The 14450-nt window shown below is 42.4% G+C and overlaps 1 protein-coding gene across 1 annotated transcript; it reads left to right on the forward strand.

Annotated features, from left to right (window-relative positions):
* The first annotated feature begins 1668 nt into the window (after positions 1-1668).
* LOC117729355 (thiamine transporter 1-like) lies at positions 1669-10690 on the forward strand. The gene is made up of 5 exons (XM_034530351.1): positions 1669-1860; positions 4141-4885; positions 8880-9072; positions 10097-10238; positions 10547-10690. The coding sequence occupies exons 1-5, from the start codon at positions 1669-1671 to the stop codon at positions 10688-10690; spliced, it is 1416 nt and encodes a 471-aa protein (XP_034386242.1).
* The last annotated feature ends 3760 nt before the right edge of the window (positions 10691-14450 follow it).

Consider the following 14450-nt stretch of genomic DNA (forward strand, 5'->3'; position numbering starts at 1 on the left):
AAAATGACTTAATGTGGCTTCTTGGAATGAGAATGAGGTCCATCTCTGTCTGCTGTAGATTAATAAGCAATAAGACTGCAGGTCAGAGATGATTAAGAGCGTAATGAGTCCAGAGAGTAGGGCGAGGGTGTGAGATGGTGCGATCTTGGCACAGCCGCTTGCAGTCGTGTTGTGTTGTTCTTATTTATTTATAAGAATGTATTTAGTTATATTGTATGAGCTCATTTCAATATGGGAAACATAAGAGGAGGAAGCAGCACAGGAAGAGTAGTACTGCTGTGACTACTGCAGTGCAGCTGATCCTAAAAAAATGTAACTTCTCTTTTCCTTCTTGATGACTCGGGGTTGCCGATCATGTGAGAATATTAGCTGTGAATTGACCTAAATATGTCAAATGCCTCAGCAGCATTGATAGCCCATAAATGAAAACGCAGGTACTTTATTTTACTGTTTGACAACATGTATTGTTAATGGAACCAAATGTTAGTAACACCACAGTCTTACTCTGACGGTGTAAAGGTCACATTGTGTGTCTCTGTATCTGCTCCCTGCAGCCATAGTCACTGAACACCACAGACTGTAAATCTGACAACATTAGAAAATGCCGAATATATAAATATGAATAATATTTTCCATATCCGGTGACCTTGATGTTGAGAATTAAGTCATGGCGGCAGTCTGACAGTTTGAGCTGATGCAGAGCTTTTTGTTGACACCCCACTGGTGACTCATAATTCGCCGTAGGATATTTTAAATTACAGACTACGGTAATTCTCAGCTCGGGAATGATTGCCTTGCTTATTTCTCTCCCTAAGTATTATAAATTCACTGCCAAGCCATCCTGCAAACTGGCTTTAAAGTTATGAACTTGTTATTTATGACCGTCACAGAGACAAAACGCTGAAAAGTTAAGATCATTTGATCGGATGAGCTACTCTGGAAAATTGAAATTTGGGTGAATTTAATTCCGAGCTGAGGGATATTTGTGGATGTGTCCAAGTGTCTTCATAACTCTTGAGAAGGTGCATTAGCGGTTTGGTAAAAAGAGTAGTTTATGTTATCTAATATTCCTTTGATTAAAACAGTGTTGTGATATTCACTCTGTATATATATATCACTCACATTGTTTTGGACTCCGCTGGCTAATAGTGGAAGAAACTAAACAGGCACAAGCGTATGTACACACTGTGTGTGTGTGTGTGTGTGTGTGTGTGTGTGTGTGTGTGTGTGTGTGTGTGTGTGTGCGTGTGTGTGTGTCTGTGGGGGGGGCAGCATGGTGTGTACACCTGCACGGAGACACAGACTCATGCATATTCCTCTGCTTGACTTCCACCCCTTCCTCAACATCTGCAGGAATGAGGGGGTTTGGTTTAAAGGCAGAGGAGGAGACAGTATTTATTATCACCCGCTGGAGCCCCAGAGGCTCTCCACCTCATATTTCATCTTAATGCCTTACAGTCTTAACTTTTTTTTTTTGTTCTCTCCTCACCGTAGAAAACTTCAGAGGAGAGAAACAACAATGGCAAAGCAGGCGACTCGGTGTTCACAATCAGTTTCACCTTGACCTTATCTGACGCTTCCATATCGCAACAGATTAAACTGCCTGAATTAGACTTCTGCTCTGGCCCGGACACGGCAAGACGTCCCCGGGGAGACCGGAGAGGAACGATGGGCTTCTGCTGGAGCGCGGAGTGTGGCGGCAGGCCTAGCTGGGCAGGTCATAATAAGCCCTGCCATGCTGGTTGGGTGGGCTCCACTGTGCCGCTCTGCATCTACGGCTTCTGCTCCATGATGAGGCCCATAGAGCCCTTCATGACAGAGTTTCTCACGGGGACCTACAAGAATCTCACCACGGAGCAGGTGAGGCACTGAGCTATGAGCTACTGTGACTGCAGCGCAGATATGGAGGTCGTAGGTTATGAGGTCTGCCAGGTTGTTGTTTTAATATGCACAATGTGAATAATCTAAATGTATGTAAACAAAATTATGAATTTCAAAGGATGAATCCCAATAGTTGTGTTTTGGTCCAGAGGTACATTTGTTTAGTTTAGTTTATTAAATATGTATTAGCTGACGCCTTAGCGGCCGCTAATCTTCCTGGAGTCCACAGAAAGGACAAAATGTAATACATACAAACATGAATAGTACAAACAGAATAATAACAATTATATATAAAGTGCAGTCGAGGACTTGGATGTATATTGTCCAGTACATCAGTAATTTATACAAAGAAAGATCAGATGACTACAAAAGTGATAATGTCAAGTGGTTGATGCCCCGAGGTGCGCCTTTTATTAATTTTTCATAACAAATTATTAACTGTATGAGAGATATGATGAGGTAGTATATTCCAAGCAGTAATTGCACCAAAAATAACTGTACATTTGAGGAGGTTTTGTTCCTGGGGTTGGAGGTATCAAGTGACCTAAACTAGCGTTCCTTGTGTGATGGTTATGTGTGTTACATGTATATTGTAACTGACTGAAGAAATATTCAGGTGTCGGATTAAATATTCTTAAAACATGAGAAGGCTATAGTGAAGTTTAGTGTCCCCTGAGAACCATGACAGGCGAGAGTGCATATATGCTGTATTAGTTCTTATTGAACACTGGCAGCTCGGTTTTGAACCAGTTGTAGTTTCTTGATGTCCTTCTTAGCAGCTGCTGACCATATGAATGGACAGTACAGCAGGTGACAAAAGACCAAGGACGGTAACACCCGACAAACAATAGAGTGTTAAATAAGTAAAGCACTATTGCCAGAGCCACAGTATCTATTTGCTTTAATATAAACAAACGATTGGTTACAAATGTAGTATGTGAGAAAATGCTTCTAATAGTTGAGTACACTGTATGTATGTATTAAATATATTAAATTGAGTCAACTCGTATTTTGTTTCACACCACCTGATGACTAAATGATTTTTTTAAACATGTAGCCTTACGTTGTGAATTAATTCCTTCGGGTGGCTACATTTTTTTCTCAAAATGTGTAACCTGATAGATTTAAAAGGAGTTTCAGAAGGTCACTTAAACAAGTATGATCCCTCCTCCGGTGACAAATATTTCTTTGCAAAAATATTGGCCAGTCAACGTGTAAAAAGACCCCGTACAAGGTAAAGCGATCACATGCTGTGTTGATTCATCTTTGAAGAAGAATTCTTATTGTAATATGTATTACTTCTTTGCGTTGTCATGGGGGGGCATTAGGAAGAAGCTGAATGGGGTCCTTCACACTATGACAATCACTTTGTGATGCACAAGGCGGGCTGGGAGCCACTGTATTGCAGGTTCATCCGAGGTTTACTCATTTCATGCTCAGCCATGTATGATGCAAATTACCTTTCAACGGGTGGTCCTGTGAGTGGCTGTTGAGATTCCACATCAAGTTGTTGGAATTGACCAAGTTTGTGAACAAAGTGCAGACCCCAGGGATTCAATTTAAATATTATTATTTTTTACAGAATGACTACTGGAGTTTTTTTGCAGTCCATGTTTATTTCCCACAAACAGGACGTGTCTTCATTGTACATACTTGAGCGATAGCTAGTATCTAGACTCTCACATCTCTAGTTCAGTGCACTGCATTTGTTTTAATTGTTAACTCTTCCTTGCTACTGATTGGTTGGTAAGGGAAATCTGAATACAGTAGCACCCACAACCCCTGCTGTACCGAAGGACAAGGAAAGTTGGACCTTATGGTACCACTAAGAAAAATGAAGGGGGCGGATGGGACACACCAGAGTCACTATATGATATATGCTCCAGGGACAGATGACTCATTATCAAACATTATATTTATATAAGCCTTAAGACTTACTTAAGAATTTAATTTGTGTAGGAATCATGGACTCTGACACAACTGAGAGAGATGAGGTAGACTGCCACTGTCATAAAAACCCATCTTTGAATATGACTTCAGTCGAGGCCAAATTGGAACACCAAAAAACAACGTCATGGGAACAGCAATTTAATATTGTCTTTATTTTCACAATATTAAAATGAATTAATTCCTGTTTCCATCGCGTACATGCATGAGCATGTGCTGTTCTCACCGCGTGTCACAGGCCCTCTTGCAATCAGCAGTGAGGAATACCCTTTATAAAGAATAATGAGATCTTTTACCTTCCTCCATCTCCAGGTGAATAGACAGGTGTATCCTGTGTGGACTTACTCCAGCCTGGTTCTCCTCATCCCAGTCCTCCTGGTGACAGACCTCCTCAGGTACAAGCCTGTAATCATCCTCCAGGGGCTCAGCCACGTCGCGGCGTCTCTGCTGGTACTAGTCGGCTCGGGGGTCCGCTCAGCCCAGTTAGCCTTCTTCTGCTACAGCGTTGCCGTGGCAGCGGATGTGGCCTATTTCTCCTACATTTACAGTGTGGTGGATCCTCGCTTCTATCAGAGAGTGACCAGTTATGTCAGAGGGGCCATGCTGCTGGGCTACGCTATGGGCGCTCTACTGGGTCAACTGCTTGTGTCTTTGGTTGGGGTGTCCTTGTACTGCTTAGCTGCTGTGTCTCTCGCCTCTGTCTCCGTAGCACTGATAACCTCCTTTTCCCTGCCAATGCCTGAGACTAGTTTATTTCTTCAGGGGACGTATTCTCCACAACAGGTAAGCTCAGTTGAAGACAGTTGCGACTCTGAAGGCCGAAACTTTTCCACGTGGGCGAAGAGCGTGAGTCCCGTAAGGAGGATGTTGAGACTCGCGTTAGACTGCAAGACATGTTACTCGTCGATGGCCATGCTCTTCTTCTGCATGTGGTCGGCGATGGGGAAATGCGGCTTTTACCAGGTGGCAGGGTACGTCCAGCTCCTCTGGGTACACATGCAGCCCCACAACTTCACGGCCTACAATGGAGGGGTGGACGGCGTCAGCACACTGTCCGGTAAGTAATTCTTCAACCGGCTTCAACGTGAACATTTTGCTCACGCGGTAATGCATCGGTAATAATAACCCCTTTAACAACTATTAACAATTAACAGTAACACGACTGGTTGCTGAGTAACCTGATGGCGATGGCAAGACTTTAGGCTCCTTGCAAAGGAATAGCCCCGTGCACACTTTAACTCTCGATGAACCCAGAACCTGTCGTCAGTTCTTCTTGTTTGTGCCGCTCATTTATCCGTTATTGAGTTTTAGAGCTGCTGGTCGGTGGATTTTTCATTATGCACATTCCGCTAAATAAAAATAACTGAACAAATAAACAGAACGAAAACACAATCCCTTTCCATTATCAGTATTCGCAACCCCTAAAGTATGGCAGACAATAGCAGCAACATTAATTAGACTGTTTAATTGCCTGCTCTCATCCCCATATGGGTGTAGCAGCTGCTGCCATCCAGCCAGTACACTTTTATTGATTATAGAACAGATACAATCCTGTATTCCCCAGAAGCCAAAGGCAATTACTCTGTGTAAACCACATCCAGCTGTATGCTTTTCACTTGTAAATAGTTCTGCCCAACATGCAGTCAAGCTGTAGGGCCCTGTGCCGGATATTTCCCCAAAGACTCCTGCTGTATTCTCTTCTGTTCCACACCTAGAAAGCCTCCCTGAGGGAACAAACATGGTGGAAACCAAAAATATAAATATGGATTTCTGGCATGATAAAATATGGCAGAAAAGCACAATATAATTTACAATTGTTCATGTTCAGCATATTAATAACTGTACGTCCTTGAGCTCTAAAACAACATGTTATTGTAGCTCATTAGGATTAAGATCAAACAAAGTACGTATGCAGAGTGTACCCAGTAATATGTTTTTGTACAGTATGATTTTCAAAAGGAAAATATGTTACAAGCGTCTATCTTATTATCTGTGGTCTCAAGCAGTAATTACAAATACTCACATCGGATCAGGAAAAACTCCCCAAAAATAACCTTTCACAGGGAAAAAAGGAAAAGAAGATCCCTCTCCCCGGATGGACAGATGCAATAGATGTCATGTGTACAGAATGAACAGTATTACAGAGTTACATAAACACATTATATGAATATGACAATGTATGAATGGAACTCCAATCCATGAAACAGAAGGAGGTAGAGAGGGAGGGGGGCGGGGCGCATCAGCACGGCCAAGGCAGGAGGCCGGCTCACCAGGCAGGAGGCATCAGACACAGCCAGGTCCAATGGACCCTATGAGACGTGAAGTCACAAAGACTCCGGGGAGGAAGCAGAGTTAATAAGGTGCAATGGAGAGATGTAAATTCATCCATAAGGAGAGAGAAGAGGATATAGGTGCTCATTGTATCCTAAAATATCCCCCAGCAGCCTATAAGCCTATAGCAGCATATCTAGGGGCTCGACCAGGGCAAACCTGATTCAGCCCTAACTATAAGCATTAAAGAGGAAAGTCTTAAGTCTATTCTTAAATGAGGTGACTGTGTCTACCTCCCGGACTGAAAGTGGAAGCTAGTTCCATAAAAGAGGAGCTTGATAACTGAAGGCTCTGGCTCCTATCCTACTTTTGAAGACTCTAGGAACCACAAGTAGCCCCGTGTTTAGTGAGCGCAGCTCTCTAGTGGGGCAATATGGTACTACAAGCTCCTTAAGATATGATGGTGCATCACTAATCAAGGCTTTGTAGGTGAGGAGAAGAATTTCAAATGTGATTCTTGATTTTACAGGGAGCCAGTGCAGAGCAGCTAATACAGGAGTAATGTGATCTCTTTTCTTAGTTTTTGTGAGTACACGAGCTGCAGCATTCTGGATCAACTGGAGTGATTTAAGAGACTTATTAGAGCAGCCTGATAATAAGGAGTTGCAGTAATCTAGTCTGGAAGTAACAAACGCGTGAACCAGCTTTTTTGCATCTTTTTGAAACAAGTGCCTGATTTTTGAAATGTTACGTGGATGAAAAATGGGAGCTAAAGGACAATTCACAATCAAAGATAACGCCGAGACATATCCAATAGTCATGAAATGTATTAGGAGAATGGCATAGAGTTATCATTTATATGTCATGATGTAAGAATCGGCATTACACGGCACATTTCTATTACTCACATTTACTTGTCCCACTTACTGCCTCCATCAGGACATCATTCATCACATTGCTATCGGACGCTTATCATAATGATATCAAAATGACCTACCATACAAGCCATCCCTCACAACCGGAGATATCATCTTAGAACATTGTCAGCTTAGCTCTAGCCATTTAATATTGTAATAATGGAGGCCCCATATTTTCTTTTGTTCAATTTGAAATGTTATTATTCATAGTTAGAAATTGTGTTCATTTCTCTCAACCGTTCATCAAAAAGGGTGACTTTTTATTTATTTATTTGTTATTTCTGTTTAGATTCAGGCCACACAATGAAGTTTAAAGCAAATGCATACTTCCCTCCTCCATTATACAATACACACACACACACACACACACACACTATGATGTAATCTAATCAGCGTGAAAAGCCAAACTTGATGTCACTTATTATTTCTCTTCTATGCCACTCATATTACAAAGTGGTTCATAAGCATGGTGACCCGCGTGCAGCATGTGTTTGAACCTTCATAACTACAATCATGGTGAAACGAATGATGGCATCAAGGTGAACTCAATTTGGGAATGAAGAGCTTATTATATACAGAAAGCATGTGTTACAAACTGTGGGCATGATGTTGGAAAAACATGGGCCTAAAGGGACAAGTCTTGAGTTGCATTCTGGGAAAAACATTGCAGTTCTTTTGGTACTGGGGTTTACAAGTCAAAATCTGTCCGTTATTCTTTTAGCCGCACTACCTACATGGCTCTGTCTGTGCTTTGTGGATGGTCGATTGGTCTGCACCACGTCTTTGGTACAACTATAAAATATTTAATGGATTTCTGTTGAAATTGGTGCTCATATTCCAGATTCTCAGGTGACCCGGGTGATGAATCCTAATGCGTTTGGTGATCCTGACTTTCATGTTCTCGGTTAGCTCCACTTGTTGCCACATGTAAAATTGGTTAAATTATAGAATAAGTACAAAAGCTAATCCAATTAAACTGAGACCCATTTAAACATACCGTTGAGCCCTGCTGCATTATTGATTCCTCTCTATGAAGCTGTACAGCGGACTCCTGCTGACCCTGCCGTGCCTCCAATTGACACTGCTGAGGAAACTGGTCCAATTATTCAGTATCTGTTTGACCCCCCCCCCCCCCACCCCCCCCCCTCCCCCCACACCCACCCTCCCTCTGCTAATCAGCACCCGGGGATTGATTATGAATATCTTAAATACACACAGGCTCCAGTGGTGTCCATGTTGCAGACTATTAGCACTGATTGATCTCAAATGGACGATGATTCAAAGGAAATGTACACATTTAAACGAGTGAAGCAATTATACCCACGGGCTTCTCTTCATATTCCAGTGGATAAAGAGCTCTGAGTGAAGAGACCCATGTCTCTGGTTTCCCTATAGTTGTTATTCACTCGGCAGCAGTTTGACAGTGACAGTGGTCATTGTAGCTGTAGAAATGGAGGTGAATATGTAGCAAGTGAAGTCAAAGTGATGTGAGAGAATGCGACGAAGGGTGACGGGGCACGAAACCGGAGAGACTTTCAAAAGGAGAAAAAGAGGTTGAAAAAAGTGTCCTTAAATAACCAAAACGCTTCAAAGAGCCACCGGAGTCTCCGACTGCACATCCATCCACCAGGATGGAGGTCTCATACCTCCTCTTGTGATGCACTGTGCCACCCTGTGGCGGAAATAAGAAACGTCACTTTCCAAAAGGAGAAGAATTCAACCAGCCAAAATGTTGGACACAATTCTCTCCATCATATGTACGTTTCCTGCTGCTATAGAGTGTCTTTATGTCATGTGGACATAGATATGATGTGACAGAGTGAAGACTGGGCTGATTGTGTCACCATGTGTGTTGTCCCTCAGGAGCTGCAGCCTCTGTCGCCGTGGGACACATGTCTCTGGAGTGGTCCGTGTGGGGGGAACTGGTCCTGGGGGCGTTCACCTTCCTGATCGCGGGGGCCATATTCCTAATGGATCTGACTGACAACATCTGGATCAGCTACTCGTGCTACTTCTTCTTCAAAACCGTGTACATGGCGCTCACCACCATCTGCACGTAAGAAGGTGTCATCGACGTGTCGGCAGCACAGCAGTCCACAAATACTGTGCGTCCGCGTGAACACGTGCACGCATCCACGTGCACGCTCACCGGGTTGAACTGAAATACATGACACGGCGAAGACAAGTCTCGATGGGCCTCACGGGCTGTAATGGTTCTGCGGCGAGTGGAGAGCATTCCAAACCGTGTTTAATGTCGTCGTCGTTGTTGTTGTTGTTGTTGTTGTTGCACAGTTAACAACATAACTGCTTTGTGCAGGTTGGTCCCGCTTTTTATTTGTATTTGCATGTGTGAACAACATAAATCAATTACATCCACCACTAACACCAAAAGATAAAAGGGATTACTCTAATTGTTTTCAAACGGGTTTATGTTCCTTCATTTGTATCATCGTGACACTAACTTGTCCCTGGATAAAAGGAAGAGCTTATAGTCAAATATTTTTCAGCACGTTGGTCCAAACTGAATTATCTCAACAATAATTGGATATATTACCCTCGTGGTCCCTGTAAGAAGAATATGACAGACATTAGTGATCCAGACTTTTCATTTTTACTATGTAGTGAACTTCTTGCCCAAACTATTCCTCTCGTGGCGCCCTGAGGTTGAAACTTGTGGTTTTGAGTGAAATGTCTATTTTGGATGAATGGACACGGAAACAAACGCAATCGGGGTCATCAGGTTCAAACATTGTATCTGTTCCATATTTTTGTCTATATGACAAAATAAATACCTGCAAAACAAATGGTATTTCCTTCAGCCTTGGCTGTACTTTTGTTTCAATGCTAATTAGTAACGGTTAGGATGCTTAAACCCTAAAATAGGATGGAGAGTGAATATGCTTAATAAAATCTGCTGCGCATCCTCACATTGTAATTTTCAGCATAATAGCATACGGACTTTAGCATTTAGTGTCCAACTATCCTCAATATTTGATAATCCTTTGTCGTCGGTCCTAATTCACATTACTATGACTGAATTAATATTTGCACTTCAGCACCATCATGTGTGTATTTCCCAGTTTTCAGATAGCCAAGATGCTGAACAGGGAGCGCTACGCGTTGGTACTCGGCATGAACAGTTTTGTGGGCACAATCCTCCAAAGTGTCCTCACCGGCATCGTCATCAGCTCCAAGTCTCTACAGCTCACCATCATCTTGCAGGTATTAAGTTCAAGACATGAGCTACATGCTAGTCATTTAATGTATTAACGCACTGAAAGTAGAATATTGAGTTACATGGGCTTAATTTGGAATACAGAGAGCTTTTATGAGAGCTTAAATATATTAAATAAAAACATTTTAAGAGTGCTGATTAAATGCCGAAGGGGAGAAAAAAAAGATGTTGTTTGAAGGGCCTTTTAATGAACCCACATGGGGGAGGCGGATCAAAAGACAATGATTGGATGAATTTGTTCTTTGATTTGCAGTTCATCATCCACAGCGCGTGTCACCCTCTCACATCTTTTCAGTTTGTTGTCTACGCCTCGTACTTTGCTGCCATGTCCCTGCTGTTCACGGCCAGAGGTGTGTACACTGTCCTCCACACGAAGCGTTCCGCTGGAGGCGACCTGGCAGAGAGAGCCACCAACCTGCCAGAGGCCTCATGCCTTTGAAGACCACCACTTTGTTTTATCAAATATGTTATCATTTATTTCAGCAGCAGATGTTTTGGAGATACTTACTACATCACGCGTTTCCATGTGGTTGAGTTATCAGTCTGTTATCATCGGGAGGTAATTTATCCATTCTGTCGGCTGAATGAATGAAGGTGCAGTCCTGAAATGTGGCCACCAGAGGGCACTACCTGCACAATGTAAAAACAACAATAACACTACATTGCAGCTCTGTGGTTTAATCTTAACGCGGATATTTTAGACTTCTTCTTCTGTGTTTCTGGTTGATTGATGAAAATATTTATCAGGCTTGCTAATTAATGCTGCACAGCCTCCCCAGCACCAACAGCCTGCTTGCATCATGTCCAGGCAGTATATGTTGTTATAGCATGGCACACACCTATAAATAACCTGAATTTGCAATAAACTTGGGATTGGATTTCGGTGAATTAGACGCATTATTGGGTGTAATAGGTAGGAATATCTGAAAGCAACATGTAGTTGCCAGGTAACAGACCCATTTGGTTTGTAAAGGCTTCGCTTTGATCAAAAAGGTCTGAGTCAGTCTGCTGTAGCTACTGATGTGTTTCTATGTGTAGGAACATGCTTACATAATTGTTTATTTCCAGGATGTAAATCTCAAGAAGTAGGGCTAATTATGTGCCGTAGTCATCGTCTCTCTTAGAAAAGCGACCTCGTTATAATCAGTTCAGTGGTGTGATTCTCAGCAGGTGAACCGGATGCTCTGGTTCTGCATGTTTATGATATTAGCCGATGAGCAATATCTGTCCTCATTCATGAATGACACCACACAGCAGTCAGGCAGATAGGGGAAAAAAATGGAAATGAATTGGTGGAATGATTCATGTGTAGTCACGTCTGACCTATAATTCATAATTAAAACAGTCAATAATTAAGGCCCCGAGATGGATATGAGGGGCAGCTGTAAACTGGAATTACCTGGCACTTGCTTATTGTTAATACATTGATGATGACAAGTCCCTTGGTTTTGTCTGGTGTCATTAAGACTTGCATTACATGTATAGTAAAGGGCTTCTTTTCTACTCAGAACTAGTTCTGGAATATTAAAAATACAGTGTTTACTGATCCCTCTCTAGTGTCCGTTTTGGACGTGTCAGGGATGGAGTGTCACTTTCCACTTCTTACATGCGTTGAGTCTTTTCAAAATAAACTTCCGGCTTCCCCGGACGTTAACTTCCAGTAACAAGGCCAACTCATTGGGTACCTCTAGTTAAAAAGGTATGTTGGGTGATTTTTTTTGGGGGGGGGGGGGCGAGCTGGCCCTTTAAGTCAAGTCATATAAACAATGGAAAGAGCAGACATGTTTGACTTGTCATAGATGGGAAAAGTTCAAGTGTGACTCATAACAACAACAATGGGTCCGTGTTCTGTACAGATGTCACAGTGAGCCTTGGCAGTGTGACACGGAGGTGACATGCCCACCCCAAAACCGAAGCAGCTAAAGGATGTTCAGCCATCATTAATTAATTTCATCATTCACACTAGGGCTTTTCAAAATGTCCTCTGTGAAAAAGGCCCGTGATAATCAATTCCTGGAATTGATGGGAAGTCGAGTTAACTGAAAATTGAAGAAAAAAAATGCTTTGCCAGTGCTGTCAGACAGGGGAGAGGGGGGGGGAGGTTGTTTATTCATGTGAATTCAAACTTTCACGTTAAATATAATAAAAGGTGCGTCCAGTATATTAAGTTAGGGTCATCTGTCTTTCCGTCAGAGGAAGACACTAACCATATAGTGTTAGAATTAAAGAAGCCGGTTCATAATCATCCGCCTAGTCACTCACTATCAGCTGTTCAGCAAATAACCAGCCATCCACTTCATTGCAGTTCCCTACGGTCACACACACAGTCATCATTCCCTCACCTCTGAGAGAAATAAAAGCAACAAGCAGATCACCTGGGGTGGATTTATTGAACGAGAGGCAGAAGTAGTAAAGATCGACGGAATTAATGAGCCTTTTAATACTTTGGTTGACGCACAGGTTGACGCACCTTGCACATGTTCACGTCCTCACGGACCACACCAGTCATTTGCAGCGTGATCGTGGTCGGTGTGTGTCCACAAAGTAAGAACTTCTAGTTGAGAATGAGTCATCCGAACTTCAGAGTATGTAACCAGAGGGTAAAATAATCCCACTGAAGCCAAAGTTTCGCTTGTTTTAGTCACACGTCTACAGCAACAAATACAAGTTCTAAGGAAGAGGTCAATTCAACAACAAAAACGACAGAAAAGTCGACCACGATCCGTCCGATTTGCTTTATTTTCTCTGTTTCTATAGTTGCATGCATCTAAAAGATTTTACTTTATTTTACCTTTTTAATATTTGTTCAAAAATGAGAAAAGCAAAGAGCTGATGGTGAACAAACTCTCCAATAAATGTATTTGTATTTCATTTAAAGTTGCATTATATATATACATATTTATTAATTTTGTATGCATACGATTACTACATTCTTACTACATTCCCTCTCGTTTAATGAGGTTTGATTCACGGTCTCCACAAAAATATTATCACCAAATGGAAATACCAAATGTGTTATCTTGTTGCAGTGGGTGACCGTGTGATAACTGGTGAGAGTCCTGTGGGAGACTCTCTTTGTAGAATGTGCTGTTGTCCCTCCCACACAAACCTGTTCTACGCCCCAACATGTTTGCTCCCACAGTTCCTCTTTTTTTTACAATTGTGAGCTGCGTGACCACCCTCTCTGCCACTGGCTCGTGTCCCTGCAGGTGGGCGTGGCCAAGGGTCATCAGAAGAGTGGAAACACCTGAGGTAATCAGCAGCACTGGCAACACCTGGGCCTTGTGTGCCTGTGCTGCATTTAAGGCCTTCTGGTCTCAGGAGCGCTCTCTCTCTCTCTCGCCGTCCTGAGACCCCGTTTGGCTGTGTGTAGGAGAGTATGGTTTCACCCGACACTATACAACATAGCCTATCACACACACACTTACCTCCACCACTGAAACTACTGAGTCCACGCGCCACTGTTCATGCTTCCTAAGTTGTGTGCATGCTACCTAAATTAAATACAACCCTTTCTGTTAACTACTACTTGTGTGTACCCCCTTTTGTTGTCATGGCCGTGCGGCCCGGTTCGTGACGGATGCTAGTGAGATTATATCATTTTGAAAAAAAACTGATTTAACAATAATTGTATTCATTTCCCAACTGTTTATGTCTGCAACTGCCATGCAGGTATACCCCACTTTCTAAGATGTGTTTCAGCAAAGGGGCACTCCAGGACTTCTGACAACTTCCTTTTCTATTTACTACGGACAGTAATGACAAACAGGGCATTTCCCTTCATATAGTAGCAACATATGAACATATGCTACAGTAACTCTATCAGGTCAATATGTATGAGCACCCTGTAATGAGAAAATATTAAGTCAACCACTTAATATGGCTTTCTATGAGGTACCACTTTGTTTGAGTTCGTGACTATTTTCTTCAGTCTTCTTTTATTTCAAGCATGTGTCGTATAAAGTCCCATGAAGTGTAACGCATTTCACATAGCTGGCGGCCAATTTTTGGGGAATGAGCTAAAAGGACTGCATTCATACAGCACTTTTATTGCAAATCTCTTTAAAGTTCTGCCTCTCATTCAATAATTTTCATACACACATACACACAGCTATGGCAGCAACTTTCAAAGCAAGGCACTAATCTAACCATCCGGAGCCTTTTGGGGTTGCATGTCTTGCTCAAGCACACTGATGTGT

This window comes from Cyclopterus lumpus, chromosome 4 (assembly GCF_009769545.1).
Source record: "Cyclopterus lumpus isolate fCycLum1 chromosome 4, fCycLum1.pri, whole genome shotgun sequence".
In the NCBI taxonomy this organism is placed as follows: Eukaryota; Metazoa; Chordata; class Actinopteri; order Perciformes; family Cyclopteridae; genus Cyclopterus; species Cyclopterus lumpus.